A 20,868-nucleotide genomic window follows, 5' to 3' on the forward strand; every position below is an offset into this window, starting at 1 on the left:
TTAAAGTAAAGATATTGTCAGTGGCAATTTCCAAGTATTCCCAATCAACAATGACATGCTTTTTCCAGAGGATGAAGATGATACTCATATCTGTGGGGCTCTACGCATGCATCAGTAACAGACAAGCCATGCGAGGCCGCTTTCACAGTGACTCAACCATATGGAGAGGAACCCTACAGTAAACCTAGGTTGCCAAAAAAAGGTTTGCCTTCTTAAAACAGAAGGTATTTGTGATTATTCAGATTAGAGTGAGCATATGATGTCTCCAATGAAGCATCACGTTTGAATATGCAAATTATCCTTTGTTGTCCCTGTAAGCTAAACACACCTCCAGAAACGCTGGAATGCAATGATGTGTCAGCTTGTTATTATTACAGAGCCAAACTAATCCACCATGCATACAGTTGTATGTTGGATTCGTATGGCCCTGTACAGATAACAAGCTTACACATCATTGCATTCCAGTGATTCTGGAGGTGTGTTTAGCTATCAGGGACAACAAAGGGATAATTAACATCATATGCTCACTCCACCCTGAATAATTACAAATACCTTCTGTTTTAAGAAGACTAATGTATGTTTTGCATAACATTTTAGTAAAAGGGATTTTTGGTCCATTTCAGGCCCTTACACACTCCTAGGAGTTCTGGTTCACCATGAGCTTGCTGATCAATCTTAAACATACAGTAGTTTGTCTGTCTAATGAAGCTTTTTAAAATATATAGAAAGGATCTGACAAGAGACTAATGTTTTCCTCTCTAGAATACAAGATATTCTTGATAGAAGTATACTTTTTAAATATCCTTATTCTTAAAGTACCCCTGATCCCTGACCTGGTCCCCGATACTTTTAATATATTTTGCTCCTGGTGCTGTGTGACTAGCACACAGCACCAGCCTCCCACCTTCAGCGCCCCCTGCGGGCCCGTCCTGACATCAAATATGTGCAGGGAGTAAGTGGCAGCTCTTCCTCCACTCTGCTCCTCCTTAACCCCGCCCCCTCCACTCGCCGCTATAGTTCCCCATATGACTCGCTGCACACAGCGTGCAGGGGAGCTGCGCTGTGTGCGGTCTTGTGCTAATTGAGGTCGTAGAGAAATCCAACCTCAAATACCACAAGAGCGCACACAGTGCAGCTCCCCTGTGCTCTGTGTGCAGAGAATAATAAGGGGAACTATAGCGGCAAGCGGAGGGGGCTGAATTAAACATAATAAAAGTATTGGGGGGGGGGGGGGGGACCAGGTCAAGGGTACTTTAAAGCTTTTGCTTGATAGGCATACAGAGCCATTAATATACTGATAAAAATACATCACAGATCACCAATCTTGTATCATACATGACATCTACTCACCTGTCTGGGAATGCAGGTATCTTAGATGGACATTGTAAATACTGTTTAAATCGTAATTCGAAAGCTTGTCCTATCGTGCTGATGACATCTTGAGCTAACCCATCACCACATTCCAGAATATGACAGGCTTAGGTGAAAGACAGAAAGAGTTATACATACAGGCGAACGTCTCCCATCCTATAATTTAAAAGGCTTTGGTTTTTGAAACTCACCTCGACGATTAACAGGATCCTTTGCTACATATGCAACATAGTCAGCTGCATCCTAAATAAAGAACACAGAGAAAATGCAAAATCATTTTTATCCAAAATTAATGTCTAAAAATAGACATATTTCTATGGAAAAAAAAAAAAGAAGAGAAAGTGTAAATTCTATCAAGCACGTCAGTGAAATGTAATCATACACAGTCCCCACTAGGAGGCAATGTACTACTCATAATGCCTTGCTGAGATCCATCTGCTGGAAAAAATGCCCATTGTTTGTTTTGTCTTTATTTTTTTGTATGTGGCTAGGAGTTGGTATACTCGTTTATGGGAGATCAATGAAGAAAAAAAGTGATCCAGAAAATCGGATTTTTTTTTTTTTTAATGTTTTTTTTTAAATGTTTTTTTAATGTTTTCTATTCAGGTGTTAAGACTTTGCAAGGGCTGCTGAAAGATTAGTAAAATAGCAGAGGTGCAATTGCAATTACATGCATGCATCCACACAGTGTGAAACTGGAAAACTGAATACTTACCTTCCGTACTTTTCCTTTCCTGGATAAACAATGGCGGCATACTTCTGGGTTAGGCCCCTGAAGTATGCCGCCATGTTTATTCAGGAAACCGGAAAATTGAATACTTCCGTAATTTTTCTTTCCTAGATAAACAATGGTGCACGTAGTAGTGTGATGCACACCTCTTGTTGCTAGTAGTTGATGTGCCAGGCTAACGATCCGGCAGCACTCCGGGTCCTGGATAAACAATGGTGGCATACATAAGGAGGCAGAGCCTAATCCATGTTTATTCAGGAAACGCAATATGCCAAATCCATACCGTCTTAGGTTTATTAAAAATATTTTTGTTGGCATGTGGCAGCAGTAGTGAGAATACTGGGCAATACTTGCTTTGCTCTTATAAGAAATAGATGAGGGTTACAAACAGTGGCGTAGCTAAGGAGCTGTGGGCCCCGATGCAAGTTTTACAATGGGGACCCCCAAGCACTCTATACAAAACAATTGATACGGCGCACCAAAACCTGCCAATGGCAACTACATGTCAGAGGTGCAAGAAGGGGATGGGGAACAGTTTGTTAATGATTACCACTAGTCAAAATATCTATAGAAGTGATTATTATGAGCACAGGACCAATAGAGAGCTAATACTGCAGTTGAGGGAGGGCCCTTTGGGGCCCCTCTGGCCCAAGGGCCTGATGCGGTGGCTATCTCTGCAACCCCTATTGCTACGTCCCCAGTTGCAAACTTTTGCAATGTAGTATTTACTTAATCCTGTGTCTCCCACAGGAGCAAAGGACCTCCACAAATGTATGCAATGTAGTACACATTTGTTAAAAAAAAAAATCCAATCTCAGTGGAAGCTAAAGTATAACCTCCTTCCATGCCATAACATCTTAAGTCATAATGAAGCTATCATCCAAGCTTGCTTTGAGCATGGCAGGGAAACAGCTTTGCTTTCTGCTGTGTGACTGCATATATGCATAGTGCCTGGCTGGCACCTTGACCTTCCACTTTCCTAGCACTGCTTGACACTATTAACTTCCTGTTGTCCTCTGTGCCATAACTGGCACAATTGACCCTTTACAAATCTGACACACTTGGTGCCACTTTTATACCCCTTGTTCCCTGGCTCTGTTAACTATTAGGTTGTCATCCTTGTGCTGTGTCAGCGGAGTAGGGGTGAGGTTCAGTCATCCTTATAGCATATCTAGATCATGACTCAAAGGTGCTGTGGGCCCTGTCTATACAGTAATCTCTAAACTATACAGTAAATACACATTAAAAAGCCCAGGTGAGTATTCTGTATGCATTTTCTTCATTAGTATAACCATAGAGTGACTGGTTGAGACAGAGAGCAATTCAGCTCAACCTCACAACATATTCTGGTGTCACCAACAGCCCACTGAAACAGGTAGGGCATAGCACCAAGCTGACACATCTGCCATTGAAGTAAGACTACAGTACTTTCGGTACTTATCCGTTAGCTGGGCGCATCCGGCAGGTGGCGCCAAAACTACACCATAGTTACATCTTTCCCTACTATCCATGGTGGCCTGGAGGGCGAATAGTAATTAGCGCCACCTGCCGGATGCGCCCGGCTAACGGATAAGTACCGTACTTTCTATATCTTTTATTGTGTAGGGCTGGGCCTTAGGAGGTAAACAAAGCCTCATTCTCAGTTATGTTTGGCCAGTCAGAGGTTTTGTTCACCTACCTCTGAAGGCCCACCCCTTACAGTTAGGGATATCTGCCACCAGGCATAACATTTAAAGTGAACCTTAACTGATAAAAAAAAAAGAGTTTAACTTACTGTACCTGGGGCTTCAGCTGGCCCCCTGCAGACATCCTGTTCCCGCGCTGGGACAAACCAATCCTCCGGTCTCCCGCAGTGAGCCAGTTTAGTTTCTGGCGACTGTCCAGACAGTGGCCACTGCACCTGTGTAACCTTGGCCTCACTCGTAACGGGGAGCGTCCTACACATGCGCAGTATGAGAATTTCTGTGTGCAGGATGCTCCCGACGACGGGAGAGTGATCAAGGAAGCGCGTGCAGGTGCAGCGTTGACCATCTAAATAGTTGCCAGAAACTAAACTGGCTCACTGCGGGGGATCGGAGGATCGGTTTGCCCCGGCGCGGGAACAGGATGTCTGCAAGGGACCAGTAAAAGCCCCAGGTACAGTAAGTTAAACTATTTTTTTTCATCAGTTAAGGTTCCCTTTAAACATGCAAATGCTGGTATGCACCAACAAGGTTGATGAACAGTACAGTTTAAATGTTTTGGTACAATGACTAAAGGTACAAGTATTATTCAGTGGGTAAGTGTTCTACATAATGGTTAATGTGTATAACCTCTATTGCATAAAACATCATCTTAATTAATCTTGTGATTATTATTATTATTATTTTTTATTTATATAGCGCCAACATATTCCGCAGCGCTTTACAACCTACTTCACAGACTCAAGAAGATTATTATAATTATTTATTTATAAAGTGTCAACATATTCCATGGCGCTGTACAAAGTAAGAAACAAACATGGGGTAAAAAATAATGCAGACAGTGGTATACACCAATATACAAAATACAGAGTTGGTACAAAATACATAATTGGTAATTAAAGTGACAAAAGTAATATGAGTAGAATGTACAGGGTGGGCCATTTATATGGATACACCTTAATAAAATGGGAATGGTTGGTGATATTAAGTTCCTGTTTGTGGCACATTAGTATATGTGAGGGGGGAAACTTTTCAAGATGGGTGGTGACCATGGCGGTCAATTTGAAGTCGGCTATTTTGAATCCAACTTTTGTTTTTTCATTATGAAGAGGGTCATGAGACACATCAAACTTATTGGGAATTTGCCATGGTCACCACCCATCTTGAAAAGTTTTCCCCCTCACATATACTAATGTGCCACAAACAGGAAGTTAATATCACCAACCATTCCCATTTTATTAAGGTCCATATAAATGGCCCACCCTGTATAACAAATTCCAAGACATAAAAGGGTGAGAGAGCCCTGCCCTGTACACTTTTAACAAAGTCAGACCAAAAAAATAGGGATAAATGACCAATGTCTAACTGCAACAAACAGAAGTAAAGTGTACAAAAATGCACACACATATTACAATATTTATTAAGGGAAATCTGAGATAAAATAAAGAAAAGCATGTATACTTACCTGGGGCTTTCTCCAGCCCCCTGTAGGCTGTGGGCTCCCTTGCCAACTTCCCGCGCTGCTCCATTATCCCGCAGCCAGCTTTCATGAATTCCCCAGTCATGCTCCCCTGCGCATGTGCAGTCCTGGCATTGCTCACCCCCAATCACACTCCTGTGGCCAGGAGAGTTCTGTACCTGTGCAGTTTGCTGAGACTGTAACTGCACATGTGTAGAGTGCTCCCAGAGGAGGCGCTTGTGGCTGGGACCACACATGAGCAGTGGAGCATGACTGTGCCTTCTGAAAAATCCTCTGCTGGAGCAGTCGTGGGCTACTGAGCATGCACAATGCTGTCTACGGGCGTCCTGGATGGAACTCCCTGGGAGCACAGTCATCGATAGGACTGCGCATGTGCAGTAGCCCCCAACTGGTTCAATTAGCTGTTATATGAATTTCCCTATGATTTTCATATTGAGTCTTCCTCTATATGATTTTCGTATTAAGACTTCATACTGCCATTATGTGAATATTGTTTCTATCATTTTTATTTGAAATTTGAAGTTAGAACATTGCAAAATTACAGTAAAACATTGTTGCGCATTATATAAAGAGCTGTTTCCCTTTTTATATCTATGCTAAGTCATATTACCTGTTTATACCGAGACAAAGGAAAGTCCAACTACAACAACTGAGTAAATTTAATTCAGCCAAAAAATAGTTAGTATTGCTATCGCTATATACTGCCAGCAATAGGTGTAAGGGCACTTGATCATGCCCAAAAGGTCAAAAGGTCCGTCAGTTAACACCAAGAACACGTTAAACACTTAAAACCAAAGCAGAAAAGCAAAATGAAAATACGAAGCAAACACTCCACATCTCTCTCCCATTGTGACAAGAGCTTCAACTAATGATGATATCCCGAGTACCCCCCACCCATCCCCCTGCAGCTAAATCTAATAAGGGTTGCCATTATGAGAATTTTCCTATGATTTTCGTATTAATACTTCCTATAGCCGTTAAAAAATATTGTGCACCTTTATTATACTGTGGGCGCCACAAAAGCGGTTACTAACATTGTGCTATACACAGCACCCTTTTTAACTGCTTGCCAAATGTGCACGGCTGCGCAATCATCCATGTCAGAAGATACCGACCTGGCAAGGTCAGCATTTGCAACCGAAGGGACCCCGGGACACTGGCTGGAAGAGGAGCTGCGGCGAGGAAAAGATGGGGTGCCAGAGGCTGGAGGAAGACCCAGGTAGGTAGATTTTGTTTTTTTTAACCTCAGACCTGTCCTTTAAGCTGTTAAATCGAGTATGCCAGTACTTTTTCTTCTTTTAAATTTTGCGCTGGGTGCTAGAAAACAAGTTCATGATGAAATAGTCCACAATGTCGTTTTATTACGACAGCAAACACTCCACATCTCTCTCCCATTGTGACAAGAGCTTCAACTAATGATGATATCCCGAGTACCCCCCACCCATCCCCCTGCAGCTAAATCTAATAAGGGTTGCCATTATGAGAATTTTCCTATGATTTTCGTATTAATACTTCCTATAGCCGTTAAAAAATATTGTGCACCTTTATTATACTGTGAGTGCCACAAAAGCGGTTACTAACATTGTGCTATACACAGCACCCTTTTTAACTGCTTGCCAAATGTGCACGGCTGCGCAATCATCCATGTCAGAAGATACCGACCTGGCAAGGTCAGCATTTGCAACCGAAGGGACCCCGGGACACTGGCTGGAAGAGGAGCTGCGGCGAGGAAAAGATGGGGTGCCAGAGGCTGGAGGAAGACCCAGGTAGGTAGATTTTGTTTTTTTTTAACCTCAGACCTGTCCTTTAAGCTGTTAAATCGAGTATGCCAGTACTTTTTCTTCTTTTAAATTTTGCGCTGGGTGCTAGAAAACAAGTTCATGATGAAATAGTCCACAATGTCGTTTTATTAAGATTAAGCATGTGGAATATACTTATTTAGAAATCTGTTCTTGCACCTAAAGGCCATCTATTTCTTAATAGAACACACCATAAAACTGAGAGGTAGAATAACTTACCGGGTCCCCACCAGATGCAAAGGAAATGGACTGCATATGATGATTTGCAATGATCTGCAATAAGATGAGAAGACAGTGACACAATTGAATTAGCCAATGCTCTTTGTTTATTGCTTATGTCAGATTTCAATTTACAAATGCACACACAACATGGAATCTGGAGACTTCTGCCACTCCAGGTGGTTGAATCAAAACCCTTGCAGTAAACTGTGGTACCCTGAAAGCACATTACAGGTAGGTTCTACAGCTTACCACACATCAGTGCTGTTTGTCACATCTGATGAAAGCCACATGGGCAATACATTTGCTTCAAACATATCCTTTGATGCACTGCCTCTTTCTTATTTGATTTTATATATGAGTGTTTGGTCTGGTGAGTTCTGCCACACCTGGAAGCTTGCCCCGGCTTTACCTAAAAAAGTGTTGGTGTTTGCAGAGCATATATTGTGTGTCATCCTTCCCTGTAAGAATGTCCTCCATTTTATGGTTTCATAGATGTCTTGTCTATGAAGTCAGAACATGAAAATGATGTTCTAGCCTCCCTGTGGCAACAAGTAGGTTGAAAAAAGTTCTGCTCCTCTTTTTGTTTTCTTCCTTCCTGTTCAGCGAGCAAATTTCACACTACTTGGCCAAAACAGAAACTTGTGAGATACTTGTAAGTCATTCCTTATTAATAAGGCGTTAATTTTGCACTTTGCCTAAACAGCGAAACCACTGCATAGAGTGCCCTCTACAAAATGCAAGAATTTTGTACTTTGCAATTTAACATATACATGTTTTTGGAGGAACTTATGCTGCCATCCACAATGTCTTTTTGGAGGAAGATCTTGATTATTTCAAACCTCACCTGCATGTATAACACCAGGAATCTGTAGTAAGACAGAGTCTAAATGCTTAAGTAGCCTGTCTGCAGTCCAAACCTGTCAGCCATTGATTTAAAAAAGAAAAAACAATAGACCCATTAAAAATATTTGGTGATTTTGAAATGAAAAATAGGACAAAGGAAAGCCCGAACTATTGAGCAGCTGGAATCATATTTCATGCAAGAATAGGACATTTCCCATTCAGAACTACAGTCGCTCGTGTCCTTGGTCAAAAACAATTACAAAGTGTTGAAAAAAAATTAAGGTAATGCCCTACAATGGTAAAAATTTCCTTCTCAGAACTATTTTTGTCCAACTTAGCATGTAAGCAAGCATCTGTGCAGATACGAAACGGCTGTTGTGCTAGTTCACTTAGCATCTTAGCACTCACATCCCGCCCAACACACTCTAGCTTCATTGCATTGCGTTAAGGATTGTTGAACCATTTTGGCTGTAAACCAGGACTTTGAATAAACAAGTTTGGACAGTCCTAAGTGAGCACAATGAGCTATACATATTGCAAGGATTAATGGCAAAACTTATTTTAGAGTGATTACTTTGTTTTTATGTAAATAAAAAAACACAGTTATTCCTCAGTGTAGAATTAGGACATAGCAGTGTGAAAGTCTGCTGGCAGTTAATGGATTATCCCAGGTGTTATAAAATGAGTAACTAAAGCTCCTGTACTCTACAGGCTATTATTCCTTCATGAAGGTGCAAGTTCCTGGACAGTCTCATAACAACACCAAACAAAACTACACAAGTGTTATTGACATGAATGCAAAGAAGAGCAAGTTGATTTTAGACAAATTTAGATGGCTGCTAACTGACATGGAAAGTTTACCTTTTCAATAATACAGTCATGGCCAAAAATACAGGTACCCTTGCATTCATAAAATGCACCACTTCTCCGAGACAATTGTTGCAATTACAATGTGATGTATTGCCATTAGAAGAACACAAAAAAGCAAGGGAAAAGTATTGGCAAAATTATTGACACCATCAACACAATACCCTTTGGAAGAAAAAAAAAACTGATGTTAATTGCTTTCTGTAACAATCAAGGATTCTTTTACTTCTCTCTACTGGAAATTTGGACTACGCCTCCTTTGTCAGCTGCTCCAGGTCTCTTATGCTGGGTATACACAGCTCGATTTTGCTGCTCGATTCTCCCGCTCGATCGATTGCCCGCTCGATTCCGCAGGCGATTCTCTTATCTTCCGCTCGTTCTTCTTATCTTTTTGCATTGTGTTCAATGCAGAATTGAGCAGGGAAGCGATCGGGCGGGAGATCGGACATGTTGGAAATAATCTATCGAGCCATCGAAATGGCTCCGAATCGAGCCGTGTATTCCCAGCATAAAATTTGAAAGGTTCCTCCTCCCAACTGCTATTTTAAGAACATGTGCTCTATGGGATTTAGATCTGGACTAATCTCTGGCCACTTCAGAACTTTCCAGTGTATTAAACCATTTCTGGTTGCATTTTGAATTATGCTTTGGGTCACTGTCCTGCTGTAATACTCATCACCTCCAGCCCGGGAATTCTTTGATAGCCTTCATCTTTTATGATACCATGCAAACAGTCAATACAGTGCCAAAGCAGCAAAGAAACCGCAAAACATCAGTGAACCTCCTCCATTTTTGACTGTAGGGCCCACGTTCTTTTCTTTGAAAGGTTCTTTTTTTGTTTTCTGTAAACAGTTGAATGATGTGCATTACTGAAAAAAAAACAACTGTATTTTTGTCTCATCTGTCCAGAGGATATTCTCCCAGAGGGCTTGTGGCCTCCACAGGTACGTTTTAGCAAACTCCAATCTGGATTTCTTATGTTTCTGTGCCGTAGTGATGTTCTCATGGTTCTCCTGCCATAGTGTGCCTTTTCATTCAGATGGTGGTGGAAAGTGCAAGCTGACAATGCTGCACCCTGTGCCTGCCAGTCTGATTGAATTTGCTTGGAGGTTGAATGAGATTCTTTATCCACTATTTGAACAAGTCTTTAGTGAAACATATAATCAATCATTCTCTTTTGTCCATGTCCATAGAGCTTAGGTACAGTGCTATGAATGTAAACGTCTTTACAATGTTGCATGCAATGAAAACATTAAGATTACTGAACATGAACTTACTGCCTTGAAATTGTCTTTGCTTTTTTTATAATTTTTGTCCTCCAATGCTCAGAAAATGATTTGCTCTTCTTTCTTGTCTTCATGTTTAGTGGGGTATTCACTAACAACCAAAGGGAATATTGAACCACTTCAATAAAGGAAAGAAAGCACAGTTGGCACTTACCAGTGTACTCTTGAGGCTTACAGGGGGTTCAAATGAGTCTATAAATCTCATGAATCCCTGACCAGGACCGCTGGCACCTTCGGAAGCAACGCGGCTGAGTCAACATTTCACCATTTTAACTAGTAACAATTGTCAACACTATTCATTTCTTCTGGTGAATTGCAAATCAAAGTAGCATCACATGTTTGACACGTTTCAAATAGTTATTTCATACAATCCTGATTATGTGCCAATAATTTAATCCAATACCATTTCTGAAGTTATATGTGGAACCTCTCATTTTTTTTCTCTGCCTTTTTGTGTCCTTTAAGTGCCAACAAAAACAAATAAACATAAGAAGACCAAAGCATATGAGATTGCAACAGTTTTCTGGGAGAAGTGGGTCATTTTCTGAAATAAATACAAGGGTGCCAATATGTTTGGCCATGACTGAACTAAATTGCATAACAAAACCTTGTGCAGCACTCATGTATTTTTCCTGTATTTTCATAATGAAAGTAGAATTTCCCTTTAACATTACTCACTTAGGGTAAAACACCCAAGATTCACCAATCCTCAAGGAAACCTTGACCATTCATACCTTCCTGTACAAGCAACAATACTGACATTAGATCAGAATGAGTAGTGGTTGCTCATCATGAGAAGGGCCTTCTAGTTGCTATTTTATATACAGATTTCATTCTGCTAATATTTCCGCTCAGTGCCTTTCACCACAGTGTACATTAACTGCAGACATCACCATTCGGGATTCCTGCCTTGTATTCTTTTGCATGATAAATGTATTTCCAACAGTTGCTCTGGCAACCGCTGCCAGCCTCAGCCACATTTTGCAGATGCTTTTCTTCTTCATTCATTGATTTGATTTCGTTTAAAAACACAATGCATACAGGCTTGATTCAGGAAATAGGGGTCACTGGCTAACTAGTACAACACAGCAGAATATTATCTAAATGAGTATTACAGCACAACAGCTAAATCTAAGCATTGATTCAATGTTAAATTCAATTAATGGAAGCTTATAATGCATTTAAAGAATTAGTGGTAAATTAAAGCGATGAACGTCCAGATTCCTATTCATATATTGATTATAAGTGAACATGTGTTCATATGTTAAATGGGTGAAATGGAGAAGGACTGTTGCACAATGTAGCTGTGCATGATTGATGGAGGATTCTAGGGTAAAGACTGAGCAAGTAAAGATCCATTCACGTACAATGGCTGACAGCACTGGACAGTATTTAGAAAGGTGGCCAGCAACATCTTATTAATGCAACAGTTTCAATATACATTATACAACTGTATACGTTATACAACTGAAGGCAAATATTTGGTAGAAATATTTTAACTCCTACCAAAAGAGGGGGGATGCCCTTTAGCTAGTCTCATTATGTTCCACACTGAACTATGAAGATAGTTTCATATCATTGCCATTCAGCAGCTTTTCCACTTAAAAACACAGATGGTAAAACCAGCAGGTGATCTCCAATACATAAACCATTCATATCTTCTGATCAAATAAATAATAAATAGATGTTCATTAAGTACCTTCATTTATGAGCAGATACACTGCACAGTTTTTGAATTCCCTAGGTTTACTGCCTTCACCATACTCAGCATATACAGTCCCTCTTTAGGACACTATCTGCACAAAGGTTATATGTAATCCATTTGTTTACATTGCTGCTCCACCGTAGACTTTGGTTTCTTCCAACATCCCAAAAACATACTGGTAAGTTAATTAAGTGCCACAAATATTGGCGGGTCATAGGGTTATGGTTAATGATAAACTTGAGCTAGTTTTTTTTTTTTTGAAAGGTGAAGGTTAGGGGAAAATTGAGGGTTACTGTTTGCACTAGAAAGGGTTAAAAATAGGCTCAAGGTAAAATTAGGACTATTGGGTTGAAGAGTCCAGTTAAGGTGAGTGTCAGGCATGAAAAGGTAGGATTCCTGTTAGGATTAGGCAAATGTTAGGATATGAAATTAAGGTTAAGTTAACCTCTTGAGGACCATGGTGGTAAACCCCCCTAGTGACCAGCCTAATTTTACATTAATTGGCCACTGCAGCTTTAAGGCCAAGCTGCAGGGCCGTATACCTCTGCACACAAGTGATCCCCCCCCCCTTTTTCTCCCCACCAACAGAGCTCTCTGTTGGTGAGGTCTGATCGCCCCCCCCCCCCCTGTGTTTATTTTTTTTTTATAAATATTTGTTTGTTTGTTTGTTTTTTAAATATGTTTTGACATTTTCTTTTTTTTTCCTGAATCCCCTCCCTCCCCCCAGCCGGCCAATCACGGCGATCGGCTGTCATAGGCTTCTGCCTATGAGAGCCGATCGCTCTCTTGTCCCCCATGGGTACAGCCGTGTCACACGGCTGTCCCCAGTGCAGCGCTGCTGCTGATCGCAGCGCTGCACATGTAAATACACGACGGTTTCGCCGTGTAACAGTCTCCCGAGCAGCAATCGCCGCTCGGAGACTGAAGGCGGAGCTCAGCTCCGCCCACCAAGCGGGAGATGCGCGCGCACCGTGCGCGCGATCTCCCGTAAACTGCTGCCCCAGGACTTTCCGCCAATTGGCGTTAGCTGGTCCTGGGGCTGCCGCCGCGGCCATGCCTACTGGCATGACGCGGGCGGCAAGCGGTTAAATTGTACCTGAACTACAGATGTCTTTTTTAATTTAAGGTGTTTGTAAGTTCTTCCCTATATTTTGTCTCTGTGAAGTCCTGTTTCTTAGATATTTTCACTTCCTGCTTGTAAACTTGCGGCCAGTCTAAAGCCAAAATTGGGAGTATCAAAGGAAGGTTACTTTAACAGAGATGAAACAAAAATATATAGTTCTTAAAGCGGACCCAAACCAAACATTTTTTTAATTCAAAATATTTAGTTGCACCACTCTGACACATACAAAGATAAATAAACACTCCTTCAAGCCTATGAGCATTTCAGTGCATGCTTTTCACCCTTCTCTTTTCATAACTAGGGTTAAACAGGTGGCAGCCATTACTTCTGAGCTTAGTTGGAGGTTTTAGATCATGGTTGTGTTTGCCATCAGCTACCCTCCCTCAAAGGGGCGTCATCTATGTGAAATCTCACACAAGCTGAGATCACCTCCGCTGTGACATCATCAGTAGCAGCCTGTGTTTTGTTTTTGTTTTTTATCTCCTCCACCAGTTTGCCGTAAAAATCCCGGCAATATGAAAGGAAGGGAGGTGTTCCTCCAATAAATGTAAAATATTTTATATTTGTCATCATGCAGCTGAAAAAAGGCTGCTATTAATCATTATAATTTAGAAAATAGATTTTATTTCTGAAATCTTGTATTTTTAATTCGGGTTCACTTTAATGTACTGTACATGAGAACCTAGTGATACTTTTATTTTATGTCTGACATGTAAACCATTATTATTATTATTATTTAGTATTTATATAGCGCCGACATATTACGCAGCGCTGTACAGTGTATATATATATATATCTTGTCACTAACCATGGGATTTTAAATGAAACGCATACAGAGTGTGAAAGGGTCCAGAAGTATTCATGTAAAATTTAATTGTATAGGGAACCTAAACTGAGAGGGATATGGATGTTTTCTTTTACACCATACCAGTTGCCTGGCAGTCCTGCTTATCTCTTTCAATGCAGTAGTGGTTGAATCACAGACCTGAAACAAGCATGCAGCTAAGGCCCGGTTCACACTTGCGGTGGCCCTCCGGAATCGCCGTGCCGGAGCCGCACCGCCTGCAGAACGGACGGAACGGACGCACGGCATAGCAATTAAAGCCTATGCGTCCGTTCACATGGGTCCGTTCTGCAGAACCGGAGCCGGACCGGATCCGGGCCGGATCCGGACTCCGGCCTCCGTTCCAACATGCGCTATTTTTTCATCCGGCCCCTCCGGCAGCCGTATCCGGGGCGGAGCCGGACTGCACCATCCGGCCAATACAAACAAATGGGAACCGGAGGCCGCACAACACACTGGCTGAGAAATCCGGATCTTCTACCCCACTTCCTATGCGGATTTTTGCGGCGATATTGGCTGGGGACACATGGGCAAGCATTTTGGAGTGGAGCAGCAGGAGCTGGAGGTGTTGGCAGGATGTTGGCAGCATGTCGGAGGTGGAGGTGAGTGCTAAACAGCAGAGGGCCTGATTCCACAGGTCCCCCTTCTGCTGACCTCCCAGACCCCAACATTTTTTTTTTTTTTACACGTATATTTTGCCAAACGGATCCAGATCGCATCCTGATTGCCACCTGATGCAACCTGACCGGATCCGGATCGGATCCGGATCAGAACCGTACGGTTCCGATCCGGATCCGGTCCGGATCCGGTCAGGTCATCCGGTCCGTTTGGCAAACAACCGCTAATGTGAACCGGGCCTAATCCAGTCTGACTTCAGGCAGAGCACCAGATCTGCATGCTTGTTGAGGGGCTGTGGCTAAAAGTATTAGAGACACGGGATCAGCAGGAGAGTCAGGCAACTGGTGTTATTTTAAAAGGAAAAATCCGTATCCTTCTCAGTTTAGGTTCCCTTTAAAGGAATACTTAAGTCAAAAAAAAAAAATGACATTTACTCACCTGGGGCATCCCTCAGCACCCCGAAGCTGGATGGTGCCCTCGCAGCCCCGCTCCGATCGTCCTGTCCCCGCCGGCGGCTACTTCCGGTTCGGCGACAGCCGCCGACAGGCTGGGAACGCGGCTGATTTTCCGCGTTCCCAGCCGCTGCTATCACTCTCTATGCTGCTATAGCGTATATATATATATATATACGCTATAGCAGCATAGAGAGTGATAGCAGCGGCTGGGAACGCGGAAAATCAGCCGCGTTCCCAGCCTGTCGGCGGCTGTCGCCGAACCGGAAGTAGCCGCCGGCGGGGACAGGACGATCGGAGCGGGGCTGCGAGGGCACCATCCAGCTTCGGGGTGCTGAGGGATGCCCCAGGTGAGTAAATGTCATTTTTTTTTTTGACTTAAGTATTCCTTTAATGTATCATTCCTTACATCCACCGAACAAACAATCGGAAATTAAAAACTGAAAAAACAGCTTACTGTTTATGTTATTTAGTTTTTATGGTTTTTTTTGTTTTTTTTTTATTTTCAAGACAACAGGTAGCCAGCATTCAAATACAGGTTGACCTTACCTGCTTTGAGTCCGGTGTCATCATATTAAGACTGGTTGTAGAGATGTTTAGCGTTATGCTCATTCCCGCAAACTGTAGATTGCACTTTCCCAGGATACTAGACAGGATCTTATTTGAAGACTGAAGAGAAATAAATAAACTTAAATGAGGATGAGAGTGAATAAAATTCTGTATATTCTATGCATGTCTGGTCTCTTAGGCTGAGTTTCCACTTCTGCCAGAATGTGTCTGGGAGACGCGATGCTGGCACTTTGTGGAATGTGCAAATTTGGATGCAGCCTGCTGATTTCAATGGGCTGTAATATCGCATCCAAACTTGCTTGCAGTTGAATGGACAGAAATCACAATAATGGAAATGCAGCCTTAAAGTACCATTTACCTCTCTTGAGGGGTGGTCAAACACAGATTCACCAATTTACAAAGTCAGTTCACATTAGATATTATAATCCTTTAGTCAATATGACTGCAATTTTAGATCAACAAGGACTCAAGTTTTATAATAACAACTAGAGATGATAATGAGATGCTAGTTTTCTGAGTTTATGCAGATTTGGATGTAATTGCATGTAGTGTAGAACTGAGCTTATCACATGTAGTTCCTGCCAGTTTGGATTAGACAAATCCAAGCTACATGCAATGTGCAATAAAATTTACATTAACCAGTTAAGGACCGCAGTGATTGAGATCTACGCCCTGTATTGGTGGGCTCCTGGCTGGCAGGGCGTAGATCTCAATCACTGTCCGCAGCGCGCATCCGCCGTTTCCGCCGCTCAAACCCGACGATTCTCACCGCATCTCACAGGCTCTGCCTGTCTCTATGACGGCAGAGTCATGTGAGCCGGTGAGGAGGCGATTTCATTGGCTCCTGGCCCTGTCTTTCAATGTAAGCCGTTGCCATTGGCTTACATTGAAAAACAGGGTCAGGAGCCAATGAAAGCGACTCCTGACCGGCTCACATGACTCTGCCGTCATACAGACGGTAGAGTCTATATCCTGGGGGTCTCGGCGAGCGGCGATGACGGCGGTTGCGACGGGTATGTGCGGCGATTCGTCGGGATTCCGTCGGGATTGGACCAGAGGTCTCTGGTCTTTAAGTGCCCAGAGACCGCTGGTCCTTAAATGGTTAAGCAAGATTTTTATTGATCATCTCTAGAAATGACCATTTTCATTACATATGATTTAAAGGACCTCTATGCAATGTAAATTACTTTTCTCCTATGTTGCTGTCACTTACAGTAGGTAGTAAAGATCTAACATATCTAACAGGTTTTGGACTAGTCCTGCTCCTTATGGAGATTCTCAATATTTCCTATATTCTTAACAAAAGCACTCCATGCTAGCCAGCCTCCCTACTCGCTTACACTCTATTTTTGGCAGTTGGACTGAGCAGAGTGACCAATTTTTCAGTCTTACCCGGCGTCCAAATCTCCCGGCAGCTTAATTATTGTTATGCCTTAAAATAGCCAATGAGCAGATGGACTAGATGAGACACTGTTTAAAGTGTAAAAAAACAAAACAAAACAAAAATAAAAACCATACGATTCAATTGCAAACCATCTAACCCCTATTTAATTGGAAATAGTTTAAAAATAGCTTACGAAATGTTAAAGAGAAACTCCGCCCAAGAATGGAACTTTATCCCAATCAGTAGCTGATACCCCCTTTTCCATGAGAAATCTATTCCTTTTCACAAACAGACCATCAGGGGGCGCTGTATGACTGATATTGTGGTGAAACCCCTCCCACAAGAAACTCTGGGGACCGTGGTACTCCTGGCAGTTTCCTGTCTGTGAACCTTGTTGCATTGTGGGAAATAGCTGTTTACAGCTGTTTCCAACTGCCAAATAAGCATGCAGCAGCTACATCACTTGCCAACAGTAAAAATGTCACCATGTAATAAATGTCATAATGTAAATCAGAGATTTAAGATTTTACAATGGGCAAACACTGACTAAATCATTTATACATAATTATTGTAAAAATGAAGCACTTTTCTATTACATTATTTTCACTGGAGTTCCTCTTTAAAACATTTAATTATGATTGTTTTATGAAAAATATAGGTACATTTTTGATTTGCTGTTAGTAACATTTCAAACATTTGGACCTGCGCAACAAAAGAGAATAGAAACATTGTGCAATACAAGAATTGAAAATGAAAATGTAATGATCGCTGCTGCAGCAGCTATTGCTGGAAGTAGTGCTGCAGCTCAGGCAGTTCTGATCTATTTCCATGCAAGCTGCATAGCTTTGTCTGTCTTTCCCTGCTGTCAGCTTGTGACTGATTATCATTCACCTGTGTGGGAATCTGCATGTCTGCTCCCATTGGATGACCTCAGTATAAAGATCTGCTTCCTGCAGGGTTTCCTTGGGTTTTCATAGCTTCAGCTTAAGCCTGCCTTGCTGTCGCTTTAGCCCCCGATCGTGTTTCTTGTTGTGGAGATTCTTTGCTGGTCTTTGCATCATATATTGGTTCATTGCCAATATATATGCATACCAGCACGTTTATTATTTTCCTTGTATTTGTGTTACGTTGATATATCAGTGTCGCTGATATATACGTACACGAACTGTTTATTTCCTGTGTTCAGTTAGTCAGTTTTCCAGCACGTTTTGGTAGTTTGCGCGTACCGTGAACACCCGTGCTGAGGTAGTTATCCTGTTCCTGGTCCTGTTTGTGGATTGCGTTCATCTCTGCGAAGAGATAGCGAATCCTTCTGAGTCCTGTTCCCTGTATTACTCCAGTCCTAGTCAGCGTTCCTGCTTATGTCATATATCGGTTCATTGCCGATATATACATATGTTAGTCAGACGTTACAAATAGTTTCATTGATAGCTGTAATTGTAATACGCTAGGAAAACATACTTATTGTATATTTATCTGTGTTACGTTCATCTATCTTAATCCTGCTATTTTCTGACTATCCTGTCCTGTCTTTGTGAGGCACGCCATCGCCGCATCGCATTGGCTGCCTCATTCCAGTCTGTCTGGTTTTGGACGCTTGCTGTCGCTAAGTAGCCGCTAGCTAGCAAGCGTTCATTCTGTCTACCTGTCCTGATCTCCTCAGTTCTGTTTAATGCGCTCAGCGCTACTTTGCGCTGAGACGTTATAACGAAAGCATTGTTTGTGGCTGTCAGATCTGCACCGGCTCTGTGCGCCACAATCTCCTATTGGAGTCAGTCCTCCCCTCCACTATACTAGGGATAGCCTGTTTCCTTGTGCTGGTGTGTGTACCTCCTCCACGCCAGCTCATGCGTTGCATGCTGACTGTGGAGAATACACCACCAAGCCTTACATTATGAAAACCCCATTACCAATCCCCATTGTGGGGGGGATTCCCAGAAAGTATGACACTGTTAATTATGGTTCCTGTTCCTTTAAGAAATTTGAAGAACTTAGCTCTGAAACAGAAAATGAGTTTTTCTCTGAATGTGCCAGGTTCCTGGCCAATCCCGATCTCCAAGCGACTCCTGTTTCAACCTGGGCACTCCAACTAAGTTATATTTTGTTTAAAGGGCAATTGCTTCAGTGGGCATGTGATGTTCTCAATCATTCCGATTTGAATGAGAGACCGCTGGAATTTCTAGCGTTTGTGATCCATAACTGGTTGCGCATAGATCCATTGCCTTTTCCTCTTAATGAACTCCTGGCAGCAGGCCAATCAGCTGCTCCTTCAATTGCTTGCAAGAATGAGCAGCAAGCAGAAAGTGTTACTGATAATTTTCCTGCAGCTTTGAATAAATCATCAAAAACCGCAAGGTCAAAGGCAAAACGCAAACGTTCTAAAAAACGTGTCCAATCTGCAGAGTCGTTATCCTTAGCGACTGAGACCTATAATGAGATTCTGCCATTAACAGATAATGAAATGCAATTGTCTTTCAGGGGAGTTAAATGGACTTATGAAACTACTAATGAACTTTCTTCACTTGGCTAGGGAAAATAAAGATTTTTGTTTAAAAGAATTATCTGAGTATGATTATGAGGAGATAATACAGAGTATTGAACAAATCAACTTATTTGTGAAGCAAGGAAAGTTTGCATACACTACAGTTAAACACTTGCTACAGGTATTAGAGATTCTTAAGAATAAGGAATCTGCCAATCACCTGCTAATTAACCCAATATATGTCCCTGCCACAATCATATCTGCAAACTGTGATCTGCCTGTTAAGTATGCTTGGAATCCTCCATTTGAGAAAGGAGAGATGGAAGCTCTGGTCAATGAATGGAAGAATGATTCAAGTTCATTTTGTCAATTTTACAGTGCAAAAGGTGAATTAGTATTGAATGCATGCATTAAGTCTGCCTATAACCTAATAAAAACTGGTGTGTGTGTGGGTATGACTTTGTGGCTCCATTGATCGATGTGTGGAAAAAGATTTTGGATGATTTTTATGCGATTCAATCAGTTGATACCAGGGAAGACACACTGTCAATTGGAGACTGTCCCACTTCTCCAGTTACTGAGTCCCTGCCATGTCTTGTGAATGTTCCTGTAACTCCACCCTGTACCATGGATAACTCAGTGTTACTTCCCAGTAAAACAGAAGCCACTGATACTTTCTTAACTTTGCCCTGCACAAATTTCTCAGCAGAGAATCCAGTGGTCCTGCTGACTTCTGAGTCCAGCCTAGCCAGTACTCATGAGTCTTTGTTCAGTGAAACAGACACCAGAAAAATCTTGCCTGTCTCTGCAAACACTTCTGCAGAAATCACCCGTGTTAATAAAGTTCAACTCCTGTCTGATCCAGCAGATGCCAATAGATGCACTACATCAGTTTCCGAGTCCCAGCAATCCTGTCCAGAAATCTCAGAACCCCAGCATCTGAATTTTCCAATTTTACAATTGAATGGTGATTCAGATGCGCAAACATTGTGTCTTGATCTTCCTGTTTCTACACCTCGCTCTAGTTTCGTGAATAGCTCAGAGCATCTGCTCTGTGAATCTGAAATCGCAGAATTATTACCTTGTTCAGAAAATGTTCCAATAAATTTGCCCTGTACCATGAATTGTGCTGTAGATCTCTCCAATGAAACTCAGGTCACAGAATCATTATGCTGTCCAGCAGGTGCTTCCATGGTTTTGCCCTGCAATATGGACTGTTCAGTGATCCTGTCCAGTGAAGCTGTGGTCGCAGAGTCTTATGCTTCACCCAGTACTTTGGATATTTCAAACCCTCTAGCAGAAGGGTCTGAGGCACTGCTTACCTCAGTTGGTGTTGCAGTAATATTCACTTGTCTAGCAGCTGTTTTGGAACTACAGTCTGCTCTAATAAAACTTGATGAATTTCTGCCC

At 42.1% G+C, this 20,868-nt stretch overlaps 1 protein-coding gene across 4 annotated transcripts in view; it reads right to left on the reverse strand.

Moving 5' to 3' along the window:
• Nucleotides 1-20,868, reverse strand: part of SHC3 (SHC adaptor protein 3) — a 152,673-nt gene that overhangs the window by 17,773 nt on the left and 114,032 nt on the right. For all 4 annotated transcript variants that reach the window (XM_068237784.1, XM_068237764.1, XM_068237773.1 and 1 more), the window contains 4 exons: nt 15,572-15,691; nt 7,282-7,335; nt 1,563-1,614; nt 1,351-1,477 (listed from right to left, as the gene is read on the reverse strand). In XM_068237784.1, the coding sequence (XP_068093885.1) occupies nt 1,351-1,477; nt 1,563-1,614; nt 7,282-7,335; nt 15,572-15,691 (353 nt within the window). The remainder of the gene's footprint in view (nt 1-1,350; nt 1,478-1,562; nt 1,615-7,281; nt 7,336-15,571; nt 15,692-20,868) is intronic.

Source organism: Hyperolius riggenbachi, chromosome 1 (assembly GCF_040937935.1).
Source record: "Hyperolius riggenbachi isolate aHypRig1 chromosome 1, aHypRig1.pri, whole genome shotgun sequence".
NCBI lineage: Eukaryota > Metazoa > Chordata > Amphibia > Anura > Hyperoliidae > Hyperolius > Hyperolius riggenbachi.